We start from the raw sequence: 18,887 nt of genomic DNA, 5'->3' as shown, positions 1-18,887 counted from the left end.
TAATCAGCTCCTCTTACTGTACAGCTGCACTTTGTAGTTCTACAGTTACAGACTGTAGTCCATCTGTTTCTCTGATACTTTGTTAGCCTCATTTGGATCAGACACAGCAATGCTGCTGGAGTTTTTAAACACTGTGTCCACTCACGGTCCACTCTATTAGACACTCCTACATTGTTAGTCCACCTTGTAGGTGTAAAGTCAGAGACGACAGCTCATTTGCTGCTGCACAGTTTGTGTTGGTCATCCTCTAGTCCTTCATCAGTGGTCACAGGCGTTGCCCACAGGACGCTGCTGGCTGGATTAGTGGATTATTCTCAGTCCAGCAGCGAAACTGAGGTGTTTAAAACACCAGCAGCACTGCTGTGTCTGATCCTCTCAGACCAGCACAACACACTAACACACCACCACCACGCCAGTGTTACTGCAATGCTGAGAATGATCCACCACCCAAATAGTACCTGCTCTGTAGGGCTCCTGACCACTGAAGAACAGGAAAAAGGGGCCTAACAAAGTATCAGAGAAACAGATGGACTACAGTCTGTAACTGTAGAACTAAAGTGCACCTATAGAGTAAGTGGAGCTGATAAAATGAACAATGAGCGTAGAAACAAGGAGGTGGTCAATGTTATGTCTGAACAGTGTCCTTTATCTAGTTTTCTGCTGTTTAAAATATCCGCGTTGCCTTTTCTCTGTTTTAAATTTCTACCCATATCTAATATTTGACATGAGAAAACAGCCTCTCAGTCTCAGCCTCTGATTGTTTGAGCCCTTTCGCTTTTTATGTTCATTTTGGTGTCAAAAAGCTGAGTGACACTACCAAAAAAGCTGCAATGTGTCACAAAACGTCCATCTGCGAGTCAGTGGAACATTCTACAAGGGCATGTTCACTCCTAGCAGGTTTAGTTTGATTAAAAAAAACCCTGGTGTGATTCCTGTTAGTGCAGGTCATTAAAACAAGTAAGAATGTTGCCATTCAAACTCTGGTGTGCAGACCACAACTTCCTGAGCAGCAGCCACTTCCAAACGATATGGTATGGTTCATCTGAAGGCAAGATGAACCAAAGTGATAGACCAAACACAGAATAAAGCATTCTGTTCCCTACAAATTAACTCTGAATCGGTAATTACACAGAGTATAGTTTCGTAACGTGGATAATTAGACTATCAGTCTTAGTCAGTGTCTAATATCACACCAGTGGTGTGCATGTAAACGAAGATACTGATTCATCTGAAACTATGACTGGTCTGTACGCTCACAATGCACAGCGCAAAACTGATTGTGCAGAGGGCTTATCTGCATATTACAAAGCTTGTGCAATATCTAAACTTTACAGGCCAACATCAGGATACACAACATTTTGAAGCCCTAATACAGAACTGTACGTTTAAGGGTAAAAAGCAGACCGCATTGCTTTATTTAAAGCATCCTAGTGTTATAACAGGAACGATTATCAGTTACTAATGTAACTACACATCAGCTTTACACTCAGTGCAATTTATCATAACGCATAAGCACAACCTCACCTCTCTCCACAAGCTGAAGCCAATGATGGTCGGTACTGCCGTGCTCAATATTAGTGCCTAAGGAAAAACACATCATCAGTGGCTCAAGTAGGTCAAGCAGTGCTTTGCATATTAAGAATCCATCCAACTGTACATCCACACCTACCAGCACTACAGGATGGACAGACTTTAGTCTAATCCATCTGAACACGGTCATCCAGAGTTCCGGAGAACACACACCAAACGCGGTGAAGGCACACACATACGGCGTCCAAAGGTACTTTGTCCTACAGTAGAGAAGCAAAACAGTGACCAAAAATGGACATGACTGCATATCAGGTAGGAAAGTGTTAAGTGTTTAACTCCAATCTGAAACTTATAAGAAAACACATTTTAATATTCATGCTCTTCAACACATGAACCCATTTTAAATGAAAATCTGAATTAGGGGTGGGCAGTATTATTATCATCATTGTAATAAATTACATCACAGTGCGCTTTTATCATAAATCATATCATTAATCATTTTTATATCAAAATTGCAATTTTGAAAGAGCTGCAATTTCAATTTTGCACCTACATGTTTTAAGAGGTGTGTTTTTTCCCTAATAACCATGGAGCGTGTGAACTGCCTGCGGATAAGTTAGAATAATGAGGAGCAACTCAACACCTACATGATGCAAATAAACTACTCAGGACAACACAACCATAAGTAACTGGTCACCTGGTACATTAGTGATCAAGCTTGAAGCCAAAAAAAGAGGATGTTCTGGTCTTCGTGGCTATGTTTTTGTAAACAGGCTGAACCTAAAGTTAAATTGTAGTTACTGAAAAAGCACAAATTTGTACTTTCTCCAAATCGGGCAGCCATAACATTGTCAGTATTTTTACTAATTTCCTCATTAATCAATTTATTTACTATTCAATTCTTAATTAATATTAAACACTGTACTCACATTTTCATAGCCTTTTTCATGTCTCACTGCTGTTTTGTTTGAGCACTTTGTCCACTGCAAGTTGTTAGCAAATGTCAGAAAAAATTTGTTTGGTGCGTAATCAAAATGCTTTCTGGTAATATGACCTTATAAATTTTCCATATCACACACTTAACCTTCCTTATAGTAATGTACCTGAATTGACTCATAAAAAAAAAAAAAAAAACTTTAAATTGTTTAAATTAAGTTAAATCAGATGTTCTCAGTATCGGTTCTGAGGACCCACCACCCTGTACTGTTACAGGGTGTAAAAAAAAAAAAAAAAAAAAAAAAGAAGAAGAATTTTTATACACACACACACACACACACACACACACACACACACACACACACACACACAGCTCAAAAAAAATAAAGGGAACACAAACAACACAATATAACTCCAAGTAAATCAAACTTCTGTGAAATCAAACTGTCCACTTAGGAAGCAACTTAGGAAGCAACACTGATTGACAATCAATTTCACAGCTGTTGTGTAAATGGAATAGACAACAGGTGGAAATTATTGGCAATTAGCAAGACACACTCAATAAAGGAGTGGTTCTGCAGGTGGGGACCACAGACCACTTCTCAGTACCTTTCTGCTTTCTGGCTGATGTTTTGGTCACTTTTGAATGTTGGTGGTGCTTTCACACTCATGGTAGCATGAGACGGACTCTAGAACCCACACAAGTGGCTCAGGTAGTGCAGCTCATCCAGGATGGCACATCAATGCGAGCTGTGGCAAGAAGGTTTGCTGTGTCTGTCAGCGTAATGTCCAGAGGCTGGAGGCGCTACCAAGAGACAGACCAGTACACCAGGAGACGTGGAGGAGGCCGTAGGAGGGCAACAGCCCAGCAGCAGGACCGCTACCTCCGCCTTTGTGCAAGGAGGAACAGGAGGAGCACTGCCAGAGCCCTGCAAAATGACCTCCAGCAGGCCACAAATGTGCATGTGTCTGCACAAACGGTTAGAAACCGACTCCATGAGGATGGTATGAGGGCCCGACGTCCACAGGTGGGTGTTGTGCTCACAGCCCAACACCGTGCAGGACGCTTGGCATTTGCCAGAGAACACCAGGATTGGCAAATTCGCCACTGGCGCCCTGTGCTCTTCACAGATGAAAGCAGGTTCACGCTGAGCACATGTGACAGACGTGACAGAGTCTGGAGACGCCGTGGAGAGCGATCTTCTGCCTGCAACATCCTTCAGCATGACTGATTTGGCAGTGGGTCAGTAATGGTGTGAGGTGGCATTTCTTTGGAGGGCCGCACAGCCTTCTATGTGCTCGCCAGAGGTAGCCTGACTGGCACAAGATGGGATCCTCAGACCCCTTGTGAGACCATATGCTGGTGCGGTTGGCCCTGGGTTCCTCCTATGTGGCTGGAGTGTGTCAGCATTTCCTGCAAGATGAAGGCATTGAAGCTATGGACTGGCTCGCCCGTTCAACAGACCTGAATCCGATTGAGCACATCTGGGACATCATGTCTCGCTCCATCCACCAACGCCACGTTGCACCACAGACTGTCCAGGAGTTGGCGGATGCTTTAGTCCAGGTCTGGGAGGAGACCCCTCAAGAGACCATCCGCCACCTCATCAGGAGCATGCCCAGGCGTTGTAGGGAGGTCATACAGGCACGTGGAGGCCACACACAATACTGAGCCTCATTTTGACTTGTTTTAAGGACATTACATCAAAGTTGGATCAGCCTGTCGTGTGTTTTTCCACTTTAATTTTGTCTGTGACTCCAAATCCAGGCCTCCATTGGTTAATACATTTGATTTCCATTGATGATTTTTGTGTGATTTTGTTGTCAGCACATTCAACTTTGTACAGAACAAAGTATTCAATGAGAATATTTCATTCATTCATATCTAGGATGTGTTATTTGAGTGTTCCCTTTATTGTTTTGAGCAGTGTGTATATATATCTGCCCCAATATACTTGACTTAACCCAGCCACATTATAACCAAGCCCTTCTTAAGGGGATCGTGTGTGCTAGAGCAACAGTTTTTAACTCCAGTCCTGAGAAACCCACCGCTCCACAGTTTCAAGTATTTCTGCCAACACACCTGATCCAGCACAGGAAGGGGTTTATAATTAACTGATGAGCTGGAGCAGATGACGTGGCCCAAGGAAGACACACACACAGCAGTGGGTCTCCAAGACTGGAGCTGATATTCCCCATGCTTTAGCAAAGAGGTTATGTGAATTTGGTCTCCCTGACTGATGCCAGAGACAGAGTTGAGTACCCTGTTTCTCAGGTGTTCAAAGCAGAGAGTGGAGTGTTGCTATTAAGATTAAGTGACCCTTATTAGTCCCACAACGGAGAAATTTCACCTCCGCATTTAACCCATCCATGAAGTGAAACACCACATACACTTTAGTGAGCACAGACACACACACTAGGGGGCACTGTGCACACTTGCCCGGAGCGGTGGGCAGCCCAATCCGCAGTCCCTGCGGAGCAAATGTCTTGCTTAAAAGACACCTCAGTCATGTGCTGTTGGCTCTGGGGATCAAACCGGTGACCTTCAGGTCACCAGGCTGGTTCCCTAACCTCCAGCCCACGACTGCCCCATTATTTTTATATTATAAAATTGGCTTTAGCCTAGATGAGTTAAGGACTATGTGAAGTTCCCCGCTGTGGGACTAATAAAGGATTATCTTCTCACACATAAACCCTGTGATTCAGTAGAAGTGTGATGAGTAATGAACAGTATAAAATGATGTTACCCCTGGAACAGCATAGCAAGAGCTCCGAACAGCAGCGTGTGGAGCACATGGTAAATGACTTCCGGTCGCTCTCCTATCCGCCCGTCCTCCATCCGCACGCTGCCTTTCAACCGCTCACCACTGCACAGATGCAGGAAAAAAAGAAAAAAAGAAAAGAGAACTACATCACCCACGATTCTCTACCAGTAGGGATGTCTCAATCCCAAGTCCATCTAAACAGGTATTGGCCACATTAGACATCCTTTGTCAAGATATTTTAGCCAACTGCACTCAACTTACTAAATTAAAATGGACATCAACAATTCACTGCAGTAAGGCACATTTTCAAAGCAGAGTAAATATTAAAAAGAACAATACAGCCTCCTGTAATATGCGAGTGTTCCTACTGTGCTTTACCTGAGTCTTCTGTAGATAGTCTGCAAGGTTGAGAGTAGGCACACTAGAAGCACCAGCACATAGAAAGGCAGGACAGAGGCCTGGGTGAGGCGCAGGAAGAAATCTTGTCCTGGGGACTGAAAACCCTCCTCACACAACAGCAGGTTTGGGATGAACTCCCTGAGACAAACGATAAGAACACATAAGAGTTACCATTAAAAATAGTAATAATAAAAATAAAAATAATAAATATAAGCACATAGATACTATGAGCGTGTTTGTGTCAAGCACTTTAAACTCACGTAGTTGTGTTCAGTCCAAACTTTACCTCCAGAAATTTCAATATGAAATCACTCTGGTTCGCTGGAAGAATCTTCTACAAAATGAAAGAAAAAAAATTCTCTCTCAGAAGAGAAAATACACAAAACAAACTCATACAAAACAAAACCAGAGGAGCTGCTGCCACCTCACCTTGACCAGATAGTTGAAGGTAATGCCTGTGGTGAAGACAAGGTAGAGGTGCAGCACAATCTTCATCAGTCTCGCCACTAGGGGGCCCATTTTCATGTTTTGCTAAAAAAAAAAAAAAAAATTACAATGAGAGAAATGCTGAGACAACCAAAACACTCTGGAAACAGCATGCCAGCATGTCACACCATACAAATCTCTTTACATCTCTTGTATTTTGGCCCAATGAGCAAGCATGACAACATGAAATACTGTATTGCTTCTTTTGAGGGAATGTTTAAAAGAAATGTCCCAAGTGGTAAATATACCTTACCTGGAGGTACCTGGCCAGCAGGCTGGCTACAAGCAGGCTGAGTAGTGGACAGGAGAGTAGACTGGGTCTCTGATACTGCAGAACATAGGCCAGCAACAAAGAGCTCAGGTACACCTTATGAATGTCTGCCGTCTATAGATCACAGGCCAGAAAGGGTGACAGCAAAAAAGAAAACAAATTCACAAGATCGGTCGATCCAAAGGGGTGTAAATCTTTGGCCTCACAATAAGTCTGTTAAACAGTTTCAAGGAGATATAAGGATATTAACATAAATGTGATATGATCTGGTATGAGTGCATGATTATTATGCTTTTATTTTATTGAAACATGTTCAGAAAGTTGCCCAGTTTCTATTAGGTACTAAAAAATATGCACAATTTGAAAAATTGAATTGAAAAGCATAGTGTTCATCACACTAACTAAATGTATCATGTTGGCAATAAAAAATTTTATACTGCCCATCTCTAATCACTCAGTGCACTCCGTATACTTTTCAGTGTTTCCTACACATTTGTAGCCCCTCCATGTACATTTTGTTGAATTTTAAAACTTATTTCACACTTATGAACAAAAAATGTGTACACTTTACATAATGAGATGCCATATCAGCTGCATGCGCTTCAATATTTCCAAATCATACACGACTCATTTCAATGTCTAATTAGGTAACAAGAAATACTGAGAAGAGCCTAGATATACATTTTGAATACCACCCTCCCCCTCAAGCTCCCCCAGTGTTTTCTCCAAACAATGCTTTTCCTACAGCTCCAGTTAGCCATCTTGCACACTGTACACTTTCACTGATTCTCAATAATAAATGCAAATGATAAACTGAGTATTAGGATTTTTGGACTGCACCTGGAGTTAAGACTGACATGTTGGCCCAAGATGTGCCAAACTATCATCTCCGGATCCCAAAAGTCTGGTAAGCAGAGCTGGGAATTGCGTGATAAATAAACTTTTGAAGTGCACAGGATTAAAAACATGGTAAACATGTCAATTGATTTCCAATTTTAAACATTCTGATAATATCGTTTTATCGATTATCAAACATCAGAATGTATCATGTATATTTGTTGCAGATGTTATTACATTCCAAAGTTGCAAAAGTGCAACTTTTTGGCACCCTATTCACAAGGTACACTGTGTTGGTGTTTATGCGCATGTTTGGCACCTTGCGGGCTGGAACAAGGTCAAAGCAGTCCAGCAGCAGAATTGCGACTCCCTGTACAAACAGTACATAGTGGCTGTGCTCCCACATCACGATGAAGGTGAATGTCGTCACACTCATCAGCAGGTAACAGAACATCTAAAAACATAAAAAACAGCAGCCTTACAAAAACATCAAAAAGACACTTAAAAACAACAACAACAACAACAACAACAACAAAAAACACACACAAACACCAGAGTCAAAAAAACAAATTAAAAAAGCAGGACATCCAGAGAGTAAATACATATCGATGTGGGTTTTTTAACTGTCTAGTCGTACCTCTGTAGCGGAGCTGATGCTGTTGCTAAGGAAACCAGTTAGAGCAGCTACTTGGCAGGAGAAGTAGGGGAGGGCCCAGTTGTCCCGCAGAGGGATTGCATAGTCCACTTTGGTTGTGTCTGGCCTGCAGTGCAGAACCAAACCGGGATAAAGCAAGTCAGCGACGAGCTCAAATCAATGCTAGATTAACCAGCTGACCAACATGAAAGCTTCATTAACAGTTACAGTTATGTAAAAGTTTGTGCACCCCTGTTCAAATTCCATTATGTTTATTCTGTAAGTAAAAATAATTGAACATATTCTCCATAAAAAAACTACCTTCTCCACATATTACAGCAGTTACCAGTTATTTGCTTAACTTAATACTAATTCTATTAAATATAAAATAGGGCTTGTGCAAATGTTACAGCACATTTTATGTTTTATCATTTTCCAGTGTCCTACAGATACACTAAAGTGTGCACAATAATGTTATATTTACACGTGTTCTCTCCAGAGGATATGTTAACTTAAACTCTCTCTGGTTACTTCCTTACCTGAGGCTTTCAGTCTCTAAGCACCTCACATTTTGATTCATTACTTAGGTTGATTCAGGGCATCAAGATTATAGGTTCTTTATGGATCTCTACAAATTACATTAGAAATGTACTTAATTTTATATTAGTTTAGGGGAATTTGAATATGTTTAAAGTAGGGTTGTGACGTGATTAAAAAATAACATCAATTGGTAGCATTATTTTGTAGAGTTTATCACAATTAATTGAATTTGCTCAAATTTGATTTAAAAAAAAAAGTAAAGCCTTTCATTATAGCTATATAAATGGATAAAATATGCTTCATCAGAATGTACTCTGTATTACTTTCACCAATTCAGAAACATTATTTTCATCATGCAAACTTGAACACCAAAATCCTGTAACTTCCACAGCTTGAACAACGTTTCTGATGTCCAATTAGAGCAACAGGGTCTGCTTCTTCCAACTACTGACAATATAAAGTCAACGTTTCAATTATTCTCTCTCTCTCATGTTCATTCAGCTTGTGGATTCCTGCAACAGCGGAAGCTCTGAAAGGGAACTAGAGCTTTTCACTTTGCTCTTGCTAGTTTATAGATATATCGTCATGGAGGTCCCGCATGTCCTCTAAAACTGTTCTGTTCTTTCTCTGCTCCCTGATATCACTGGTATGTAGCCTTGGCTACGACCAGGGAGAACCAGTTCAGTCCGGACTGAAGAGATAATACTAACACATCTGTGTGCTGTGCTGCTTACGGGCAAGAGAAAGAGTAAATGCTGCTGTCTCTCTAGAAACACCTATACAAGAACACAACTTTCTCCTCCAAGTTAGTCTAGTTCATTCTAAAATTCTTCACTCAACATCCACACAAATATAGCATTGCACAATTTAAACTGACTGACTGTACAAGTTCAAGTAAAATATGACTGATCAGACTGAAGAACAGCCTTCACTGCTGAAATCTTCACCACAGGCAGAACGGAAAAAAGAACGAAACGGGTCACACAGCATTACAGCACAGCTCTCCAGCGTCCCAAAGCAGGTCAAGTAAATAAACACTTGCTGCTTCAGTCTCACCTGTTGATGATGTACCAGGCCACTGCCAGCATGCCAGCCACCCAGGTGCCGCTCATCACCCAGCTGCAGACGAACAGGGCGGTCACATACACGGCCTGCAGCCCAAACACCACACCTATGTAGAAATACACCGGCTCAATGGCATCCTACAGTATGAGAGAGCAGACAGAAGGAAAGAGAGTGACGTCAAATGGGAACAACAGCTATTTTATCTCTTATGCTATGTTTTAAAGAAATTAACTGTTTATGCTGGAACCAAGTGTGCACAATGACATGAGACATGAACCGAATACTATTCGCCAAACAAAACGGGCTGTAAGATGCTTTACAGACTGGTCGGAATAAAACAACACTAACACTGATCTAGCAAAAGAGCTAAACTAGATATTGCTGCAGTTTCATGGCTCAGCCTGTATTTCAAAAGGCGAGGCTTACAGCAGACCGTGCAGCGAGTGAGAGAAACCTAGCAACCAGCTGCTTGTTAAGGAACTATAATTTGGTGAAGGAACTGCTAACATTAAAATATATTAAATGCCACGTTCACAGCCCAATTTATTTATTTCTTACTTTATTTATTTAACTGTTGTATAAAAGCGATAGAACACCCGAGGTCATGTGTTATTGCAAATTAGTAATTGAGGTACACATAGCTGATAAATCGTGAAATTGAGTTAAATGGAATTACAACTGGTAATGATACCCAACAATCTGCCGCTCTTTTTGCATGCATATGTATTAACATATGTATTGTAATGTTTAGTTTCGCTGGGTCAGATATGCTTGTGAGAAACACACACACATACACACACACACACACACACACACACACACACACACACAATATATATATATATATATATATATATATATATATATATATATATATATATATATATATATATATATATATATATATATATATATATATATATATAAATAAGGTAAATATGTTTTAAAAAACAAGAAAGTAACATGATCGATTACTGTTTTCACCATCAACAGTGCATTAGCAGGCAATAAATTCCAGATCAATGCATCCCTCATGAAATTCTGATAATACATATATACACAAAGATACACACATATCTGCAGTCAAGCTGCTCTGACCTGGCTGCCACTGAGTTTGTAGAGCAGGCTGCTGAGAAGCTCTGGGTAGAGAGACAGCTGCTCCACTGCATTTATGGTCTGACCAGACACAGTCCTGTTATCCCGCGTCAGCTCATACACACCTGCACAGAGAGAGAGAAATCAGACACCTATCACGGAAATAAGTCAGAGAACACTACTCTCACTTATTTGACAATACTGGATGCATTTAGCGCTTTCACAACTAATGCGACATTCAGTAATTCAAACAGAAGGTGTCCTTCCAATGTTCTGATATGTGACTAACTGCAAGGCAGCAAAAATAATAATAATAATAATAAAAAAAAACAAAACTCTGAAGCAAAATGTGTTGCGCAATGCCTTCTGGGCGTTTTGCCCAGAGGATGCTCTCGCATTTAGCCCCCTGTCAAAAAAAAGATCTGCCCAAGCTGGTACAACCATTTCTTATGGCATGTGAATATACAAGTGCTTACACTATACTGAGGATTAATGGGGCAACTTAAAATTCCACCAAGACAAAAAAAGCTGCATTACCCCTCTCAAACGAAGAAGCGAAGAGCATGTGTTTATAGTAGTAATAATAAAGGCCACTGCCTCCCTGGAAGGTAATCTCCCTCTCCAGCTCCTGAGGAAGAAAAGGTGAAGACTTAACATCACAGTGGTGTTATAACAGAAGCTCAACATGGTCAATGATTGGTCAGTCTGTAAAAGCCTGCACAATATATCGTTTTGTCAGATCTGGCACAATTACACAGTTGACTGGTTGCAATCACTTGAGATGATCGCAATTATTTAATCTGACTACAATTATTTACATTTACATTTATGGCATTTGGCTGACGCTCTTATCCAGAGCGACGTACAATTTGATCATTTTACTCAGGTAGGCGAAGGTAGACAGAAGTGCGTCCTGCTATGATGTATGGTAAGGAGGCTGAGCTGGAGGTGGCGGAGATGAAGATGCTGAGATTTTCGTTGGGAGGGACAAGGATGGACAAGATTAGAAATGAGCAGATCAGAGGGACAGTGAAGGTGGAGCAGTTTGGAGATAAAGCCAGAGAGGCCAGGTTGAGATGGTTTGGACGTGTGTTGAGGAGGAATAGTGGATATATTGGTCAAAGAATGTTGGACATGGAGCTGCCGGGCAGAAGGAGAAGAGGTAGACCTCAGAGAAGGTTTATGGATGTAGTGAAGGTGGACATGGAGACAGTTGGTGTAAAAGTAAAGGAGGCAGTGGATAGGGCAAGATTGAGGCAGATGATTAGCTGTGGCGACCCCTAAAGGGAGCAGCCGAAAGAAGACGACTCAGGTAGGCAAAGGCGGTGTTAGAAGTCTGGCCCAAGGACTCTTACTGGTATAGTGTAGGGTGCTTACCCTGGTGGGGGATTGAACCCCAGTCTACAGTGTAGAAGGCAGAGGTGTTAACCACTACACTAACCAACCAATTATTTGCCATAATGTGAGTTGGATGTGTTTATTAGAAAAATAAATGCACATAAAGTCTACAGTTCTAACTTTTTAACTCCGATATAACATATTTAAGTAAAATATATATTTCTTATTATTGGTTGCATAAACTAGATGACTTGTATGTTTGGCAATGACACTTTAAGCTTAATGTCGACCGGTCACTGATGACGTGATTAAGGCACTAACAACATGGATGCATATCTCCATGATCCAGGGCTCACTGAAAAGGGCAAATCACGCTCTACGGACAGTGGAGTGTGACATTCGTTCTATAATTTCTCCATAAATCTAGTGCTTTAAAGATCAGGTATCGAATGTTGTTTCCCAAAGACTACAAACAATAACTAAATAAATAAATAAATAAAAAGTCATGTGTTGTGGTAGGGACGAAACGGCCTATAATCTCGTAGAGTTTGAAGTTGTTTACTCATACGGTCACAGTTACGGTGCTCGCAATTTATGTGGCTCTCTGACACTCCATTGCAGACGAGCGTCTCACCAACACCACCAAGGGGTCCATATCTCCAGGTCCCTGAAGGTTAGCAATGCAACCCAGGTCTCACCGGAAAGGGTACATCATCCTCTACTGACCTGCGGAGTTTGGCTTTGACATGGACCTTTAAATTCACCCGTTTCAAGACGCTGCCATCTCCTGTGGTTTTATTCTTGACTTCATCAGCAATTTGTTTATGTCAACTCGGCTTTCATCACACAACTGTCGACTTGAAAAGAAAATTCAAGTGCTGCAACCCCTTTTTCCTATACATATATATTCAACAGTTAATACAGCTAATGCTAATTTTAGCATGGATGCTTGTAGAAAGTGTTTTTTGTTCACATTTTCAAAGTCTCAAGAAAAATAGAAGATTTGGTTGACACGGTCACTGTAGATACAGTTACACTGCATCTTCTCTTGTTTGCAAAGTAAACAGCTGGGAAGCAAGACAGCTCATAAGCCAATTAAGCTACTTTAGACTTCATTGGTTGCATAAAATGAACAAAACCAACAACTAAATCTTTAATTGCAAAATTTTATATACCAATTAATCATCAGCTCAAACTCCATGACTGTGACAGGCCTATTGATTGTTAATATTGGCCTCTGCAATACCAAATATCGCAGTATTCAAATGAAGCCCATAGCAGATCCCAGAATTTCAATGCTGTGAGCACCCTGGCTAAATCTCAGGCATTTGTTTGTGTACATTAGGCTCATAGCTCTACATTTGTTTTTGTGAGCTTGAGTCGCTTCTGTCTCCAATTGAGAGCTACTAAGTACTGGCAGAAAGCAATATAACTAAGAAGCATAAAGCAAATTGGCTGATATTTTAATAGCTGCATACAACGATCACAGACATACTGTTAATCACAATTATTCATTCAGCATTTAATTGTCAAGTAAAATTGCATGATGGTGAGAAGCTTACTAAAGTGGCTTTACTATAAAAGTCCTTCCGCAAATGCAATACACCGAAATGTCTAAAATTATGCAGCCCTACTGTTTGAATAATCAGAGTATAAGGGTGCTTAATGAAAACACTGCACATAGCAGCTCAGTAAAGTCACCTGTCGGCTGGAGAACCAGAACTTCCTCTCGTGGTAAGTGGACAGATAGACAGCATACATCATCCCACATGTGACAGCTGCGAGGCAACCGATAAATACCTTCACTACCCGCTGAAAAAGTAAAGCTGCAGGAGGAAGGCACAGAGAGATGGAGGCGCCAGTCAAAAGCGCCAATCAAGCACAAAATAACTGGGTCACAGATGTTTTAAGACTCCGTTGGAATACAATACAACACAAAATGCAAGTGTGAACTGTACTTAAAGTAAACTGCTGGTAGCAGTTGACATAATTAGTCCAGTTTACTAATTCGTTTAGTCTACATATTCATTTATAACCAATTAAGCCTCTCTGAGACGCTGCTGATGGCTCAGTTCTGAGGAAAAGCACACAGGCCTACTGTAACGTGACTCCCACAGCCCATACACACCTTTACCTAGTAATAATATCCCAAAAAGGTGAATTAAACTGTTTGCACTGATGCTAATCAAACTGACACACCTATAGTCACAGTCTATGTGCACAAACAGGTCCACAAACACTAAACAGAAGAAAAAAAAAAACATCTTTCATTAACAAAGCTGCTCACATTTGCTGTTTTTCTGCGCTCTCTTGGCTGAGGACATGGTCTGTTCTTCATCCTCTGCCTCAGCAGGCGAGGAGCCGTCTGCTCCTGCTACACCTGTTCCAGTCTCCTCTGTTGAGGTGCCGCCAGCATCTGTGCATGTCTCCTCCGCTGTACTGCTGGGGGCCCCGTCTGCAGCATGATCAGGATGATCCTCATCTTTCGTGACACCTTCTGAAATGTTTTAGAATGATTTAAAATGGGAGGGATAGCTATGGTTATTTCCATTGTTCTTAAGAATTTGTACTGCTGTACTTTAACATAGGACGGAATAATTTGGAGAAAGCATTGCAATTTTTCTGACCAATACTGAAGCTGCGACTATTCTCTATGAATTAAGTTCTAGCCTTGTTTTGGCCAAGAAATCCAGCAGATGTATTTTTCAGACTCATTGCTTTAATCCTCAATATACTGTGCCAGACTGGTAGTTTAGAGTAAGGGAGTTGGTGTAAATCTCCCACTTAAAACTTTTTAAACCCTGAACAGTGTAGGATATCACTAAAACCTTTCAAACTTTCAAACTGTGATTTCGATACACAAATGATTGCATGAGTGATTATACTCAATGACCGGTCAGCGATACTCTAACAAACATCTGAAACTGTCCTTTATAATTTAGCAGATCATTTTTACACAAGTATGCGCATAAAGAACTGGTGCAGCTCTTCTACCTCTGATCAGTAATATTGTCTTGATAGTAACATCATGACATTTCTAGAAAGAACAGCAGCATTAGAGACACACAAATGGCCAGTTTTCCCAAATTAGAGTTAGTGCTAAATCTGTCAGTGGTGAATCATTTACAGTTTAGCCTTAAAGAAACAGACCAGCAAAAAAAATCCAATCACAAACTATCCACATCCCCAAAATGTGGTTGATGTGTCCCAAGCACACTCGGTGTCCCAAGCACACTCGGTGTCCCAAGCACACTCGGTGTCCTAAAGCTTTTGTTTTTACAGTAGAGTTTCAGGGCTTTTATAGTCTATGACAAAAAGATTTTGCGTGACACAAACTTTCATTACTTGTCAGGTACTCACGCCTCACAGCTCTAGTGCAAAACTAAAGAAGTCTGGACATCAAATATCTCTAGGCTGATCAACTACACTTGAGGTAAACAGATATCTGTGTACATTTTATTTTTGGTGAACTACAATATTAATTGCACACCTCTTATAAATGAAACCTGGTTCACACACAAGTGGAATCAGGAGCCCTTCTGCCTGATTGGACTGACAACCTCTGCTTTAATGCATGTCCAAGAAACTGTCCCACAGCTGGTCAAATGAAAAGGACTGATGGTGCTTGTATTACCTTTGCGATGCTGCTGATCTACTTCAAATGCAGCTTCCTCCTCCTCCTTCTTCTCTCCCGTCTTTCTGCATCGCAGCTCTGCCATTTCTAGATCAAAGTTGAGGTCAACAGGATCTAATCAGGACCTCTTGACCTTCCCCCCCCACATCAAGCCATACCCAGGTCCAGAAACAGCCAGCAGGTCCATCAAAAACAAGCTTGTCAGTTGGGCAAACGCTGTCTCACACCAAAACGTTAACAACGAGTAGAAATAACGACGGTTTCGACGGCGATTTTCTGTTTGAATAAGTGGATTCTTATTTTTAATGGACGAAAAAACACATAATAATGCCATATTGGCCAGCTAACGTTAGCCAACGAGCTAGCTACATGTACAAGACTAAAGCCGTCTTCCTATTCGTCGGGTTTCTGTTCGAACTTCCCCGTTCCACCTTAAATGGTGCAGCAGTTACATGCAAGTGCTGCATCATTTAAGGTGGAACGGGTAAATTCGAACAGGAAGCTGGACTTCAGCTTCAGTGCTACATGTCCTACATGATGTTAATGAATGTGGCAGGAACGGGCGGTGAGCCTACCTGCATCCCTTATAGCAGCTCTTGGGAACCTTCACACCATCCTGGCTCCCACGGCCGGTTTCAACGGCTCGAGCTTTAACGGTCTGTCACGGTTTTCCGTTGGTCGATGCTGTAAAGTGGACGGACGGAGCGGAGACTCGGGTTCTTCAGGGTCAGACTCGCGGGTTTTGGTCACTTTCCGTCGTCCGAACAGACCCAGGACAGTGTAACGCTAAAGAAAAGACGACGGAACGCCTTAACTAGTGGGAAAAAACCCCAAAACTACCCCGAAATAACTTCCAGCGTCGCAGGGCCGCCTCGAACTTCGCAGATCTGCTACGGACTCCGCCGAGGGACAAAAAGGCCTTTTCCGCGCAGCGGCTGGTGGCTAATCTACGGCTAACGCTGCCAGGATTAGCGCACTAGCTGAAGTTTAGCACGTCAAAACCCGTCGGACGCTGTCACGGCTAGCCTGCTTGTGCACTGGGCAAATAAAACAGCGGGTTTCTACAGCTTTCAAATAAGATCTTTTAGCAAAGACAACGGCTCTGTGTAGAACCGTTCCCTCTCAAAGAAACATGCCCATGCTTGAAGGGGAGCTCAACCGACTTTTCAAAATTTTGGCGAAATTTCGTAACTGCGATATAAGCGGTGTACGGAGTCCCGCTGGTGACATTGTGTGTGTGTGTGTGTGTGTGTGTATGTATAAAATAATGTGTGGTCACGACTTAGCAAGGCGTGGGAACGAGATCTTAATGCGTGGCCATGACTTAGTAAGGTGTGGGAATGAGATGATTAAGTCGTGGCTATGACTTGGTAAGGGAACGAGATCATGGCTTACCAAGCCGTGGCCACCCATTTGGAACTCGTTTCCATGCTTCGCTAAGTCGTGGGCTCAACTTAACCATCTCATGCCCACGCCTTACTAAGTCGTGACCTCGCATTATTTTTTCATTTATATGAGATGTCACCGGCTGGGCTCCGTAGCGGAGTCATTCAGAGTTTGATGTGAAATTGTTCGCTGCAGACGAACGGTTTTAGTAACAGGAACCGGGGGTCACAATGTTTACAACGCACATATATAACCATTTATTTACTACCCAACATTACCAGTGAACCTACACCTGCTTTCTGAGTTTTTACATGTAATGCTGGGGGAAAATCTGGAAAAAAAAAGTTCTTTTGGGGAACATTTTGCCTTACAACAACCTGCATGCACCCATCTACCATGAATGCGTTCAAATGAATGGATTAACAACACGTTTTAGGCTGAAACCTCAATATCACAAATATCATCAGTCAGTGCATTCATAACCACCTAATGTGATAACGTTCTGTGAGGGAGCTTTTAGAGGCATTAAACTCTCAAAAACTGTGACCACAAATTGCAAACCATTCCCTCAAAAGAAATTTTTACCCCAGCCCCTTTGGGGGCTCCGTAAAAGTTACACATTTATATGCAAAAGATTCAACACCCAGGCTGAGTGGGGGGGGGAAATGTATGTATGTATGTATATATATATATATATATATATATATATATATATATATATATATATATATATATATATATATATATATATATAAAAAATTTAACAGTCACTGTATGGGCTACTCACCTCCTACAGTGATGCTGCCATAGTCTGTGGTTGGTTAGTGTAACATCTCTGCCTTCTACGCTGTAGACTGGGGTTCAATCCCCCCCCCGGGCAACCACCCTACACTATACCAATAAGAGTTGTTGGGCAAGACTCCTAACACTACCTTCGCCTACCTGTATAAAATGATCAAATTGTAAGTCGCTCTGGATAAGAGCTTCTGCTAAATGTAGTCTCTAGAGAGAGATGTTCCAGGTCAAAGACAAGGAAAACCCCCTTCTGATGGTGTATTTTGAAGGTGGAAGGTTTGATTTTTTTGCTTTTCCCCAGTCATTTGCAAGAACAAAATAGCTAACATTATTGTAAAGTGTACCACAAGCGTGTGAGCTGTGTCTTTGATAAAGGCTATTTTATAAAGTTACTCTAATGCTAGCCTGTTTTATTAGGCTATAGCTCAGTGGCCAGACTAGCAGTCAGGCCTTCCTCAGCACTGCAGGGATTTCCAAAGGGTATATTCTGTATGGCCCTGCGATGGACTGGCGACCTGTCCAGGGTGTATCCTGCTTTCCGCCCGAAGACTGCTGGGATAGGCTCCAGCACCCCCCCGCGACCCCGACGGAGAAACGGATTGGAAAATGGATGGATGGATGGATATTCTGTATGAACGCAATGCATGCTGGGTATTGTAGTAAGACAACACTGATAAGTAAAAACATAAATACAATATAGAAACGTGAATTCTGTGATGAGGCTGAGGGATATAATGCTGTGCTACTGTTACCGCAAACACCACAAACGGTGTATTAAACTCTGGTTTTAGGCTACAGTGTCCTTAACTCACCTACAAAGCTGTAGTTCCTTTCTGGAGGAAAAAAAGCCCTCCTGGATACCACAAACTCCTCCTCAACTGGGCGGGTATCACCTTGCTAGTGAACTGATGTGAAATCAGTCTTGTGGTGTTTCTCTAAAAACACTATGGCCTGGTTTCTCAGACCTGTATGAAGCCTAAACCTACAATAAAAATAACTTACAATGGTGATTTTACAAGAAACTGCAGGTTAATTCAAGATAAGGCTTTATCACTATCTGGGAAACTGGAACTAAAAGTTGAGATGAGATGAAAGAACCGATAGGAGAACCACAATGGCGGATCAGTGGATAGAGAGAAGCTGAGGACAGTAAACAGAGGTCTTAGGTTTTACATC

The 18,887-nt window shown here is 41.6% G+C and overlaps 1 protein-coding gene across 1 annotated transcript in view; it reads right to left on the bottom strand.

The window, feature by feature from the left end:
- The window catches only part of LOC108435609 (dpy-19 like 4), a 30,042-nt gene extending 13,339 nt beyond the window's left edge, over window positions 1-16,703 (bottom strand). Inside the window, exons 1-16 of the mRNA XM_017711570.2 lie at window positions 16,106-16,703; window positions 15,531-15,617; window positions 14,184-14,393; window positions 13,598-13,722; window positions 11,096-11,186; window positions 10,562-10,683; window positions 9,455-9,600; window positions 7,862-7,985; window positions 7,544-7,678; window positions 6,370-6,501; window positions 6,060-6,161; window positions 5,891-5,964; window positions 5,610-5,768; window positions 5,214-5,333; window positions 1,670-1,790; window positions 1,525-1,581 (exon numbers count right to left, since the gene is read on the bottom strand). Coding sequence (XP_017567059.1) covers window positions 1,525-1,581; window positions 1,670-1,790; window positions 5,214-5,333; window positions 5,610-5,768; window positions 5,891-5,964; window positions 6,060-6,161; window positions 6,370-6,501; window positions 7,544-7,678; window positions 7,862-7,985; window positions 9,455-9,600; window positions 10,562-10,683; window positions 11,096-11,186; window positions 13,598-13,722; window positions 14,184-14,393; window positions 15,531-15,615 — 1,803 coding nt within the window. The 5' untranslated portion in view covers window positions 15,616-15,617; window positions 16,106-16,703. The remainder of the gene's footprint in view (window positions 1-1,524; window positions 1,582-1,669; window positions 1,791-5,213; window positions 5,334-5,609; window positions 5,769-5,890; window positions 5,965-6,059; window positions 6,162-6,369; window positions 6,502-7,543; window positions 7,679-7,861; window positions 7,986-9,454; window positions 9,601-10,561; window positions 10,684-11,095; window positions 11,187-13,597; window positions 13,723-14,183; window positions 14,394-15,530; window positions 15,618-16,105) is intronic.
- Between the last annotated feature and the right edge of the window lie 2,184 nt (window positions 16,704-18,887).

Source organism: Pygocentrus nattereri, chromosome 11, assembly GCF_015220715.1.
Source record: "Pygocentrus nattereri isolate fPygNat1 chromosome 11, fPygNat1.pri, whole genome shotgun sequence".
Taxonomy (NCBI): Eukaryota; Metazoa; Chordata; class Actinopteri; order Characiformes; family Serrasalmidae; genus Pygocentrus; species Pygocentrus nattereri.
The sequence above is the reverse complement of the archived record's forward strand: the minus strand, read 5'-3'. Positions and strand labels throughout refer to the sequence as shown.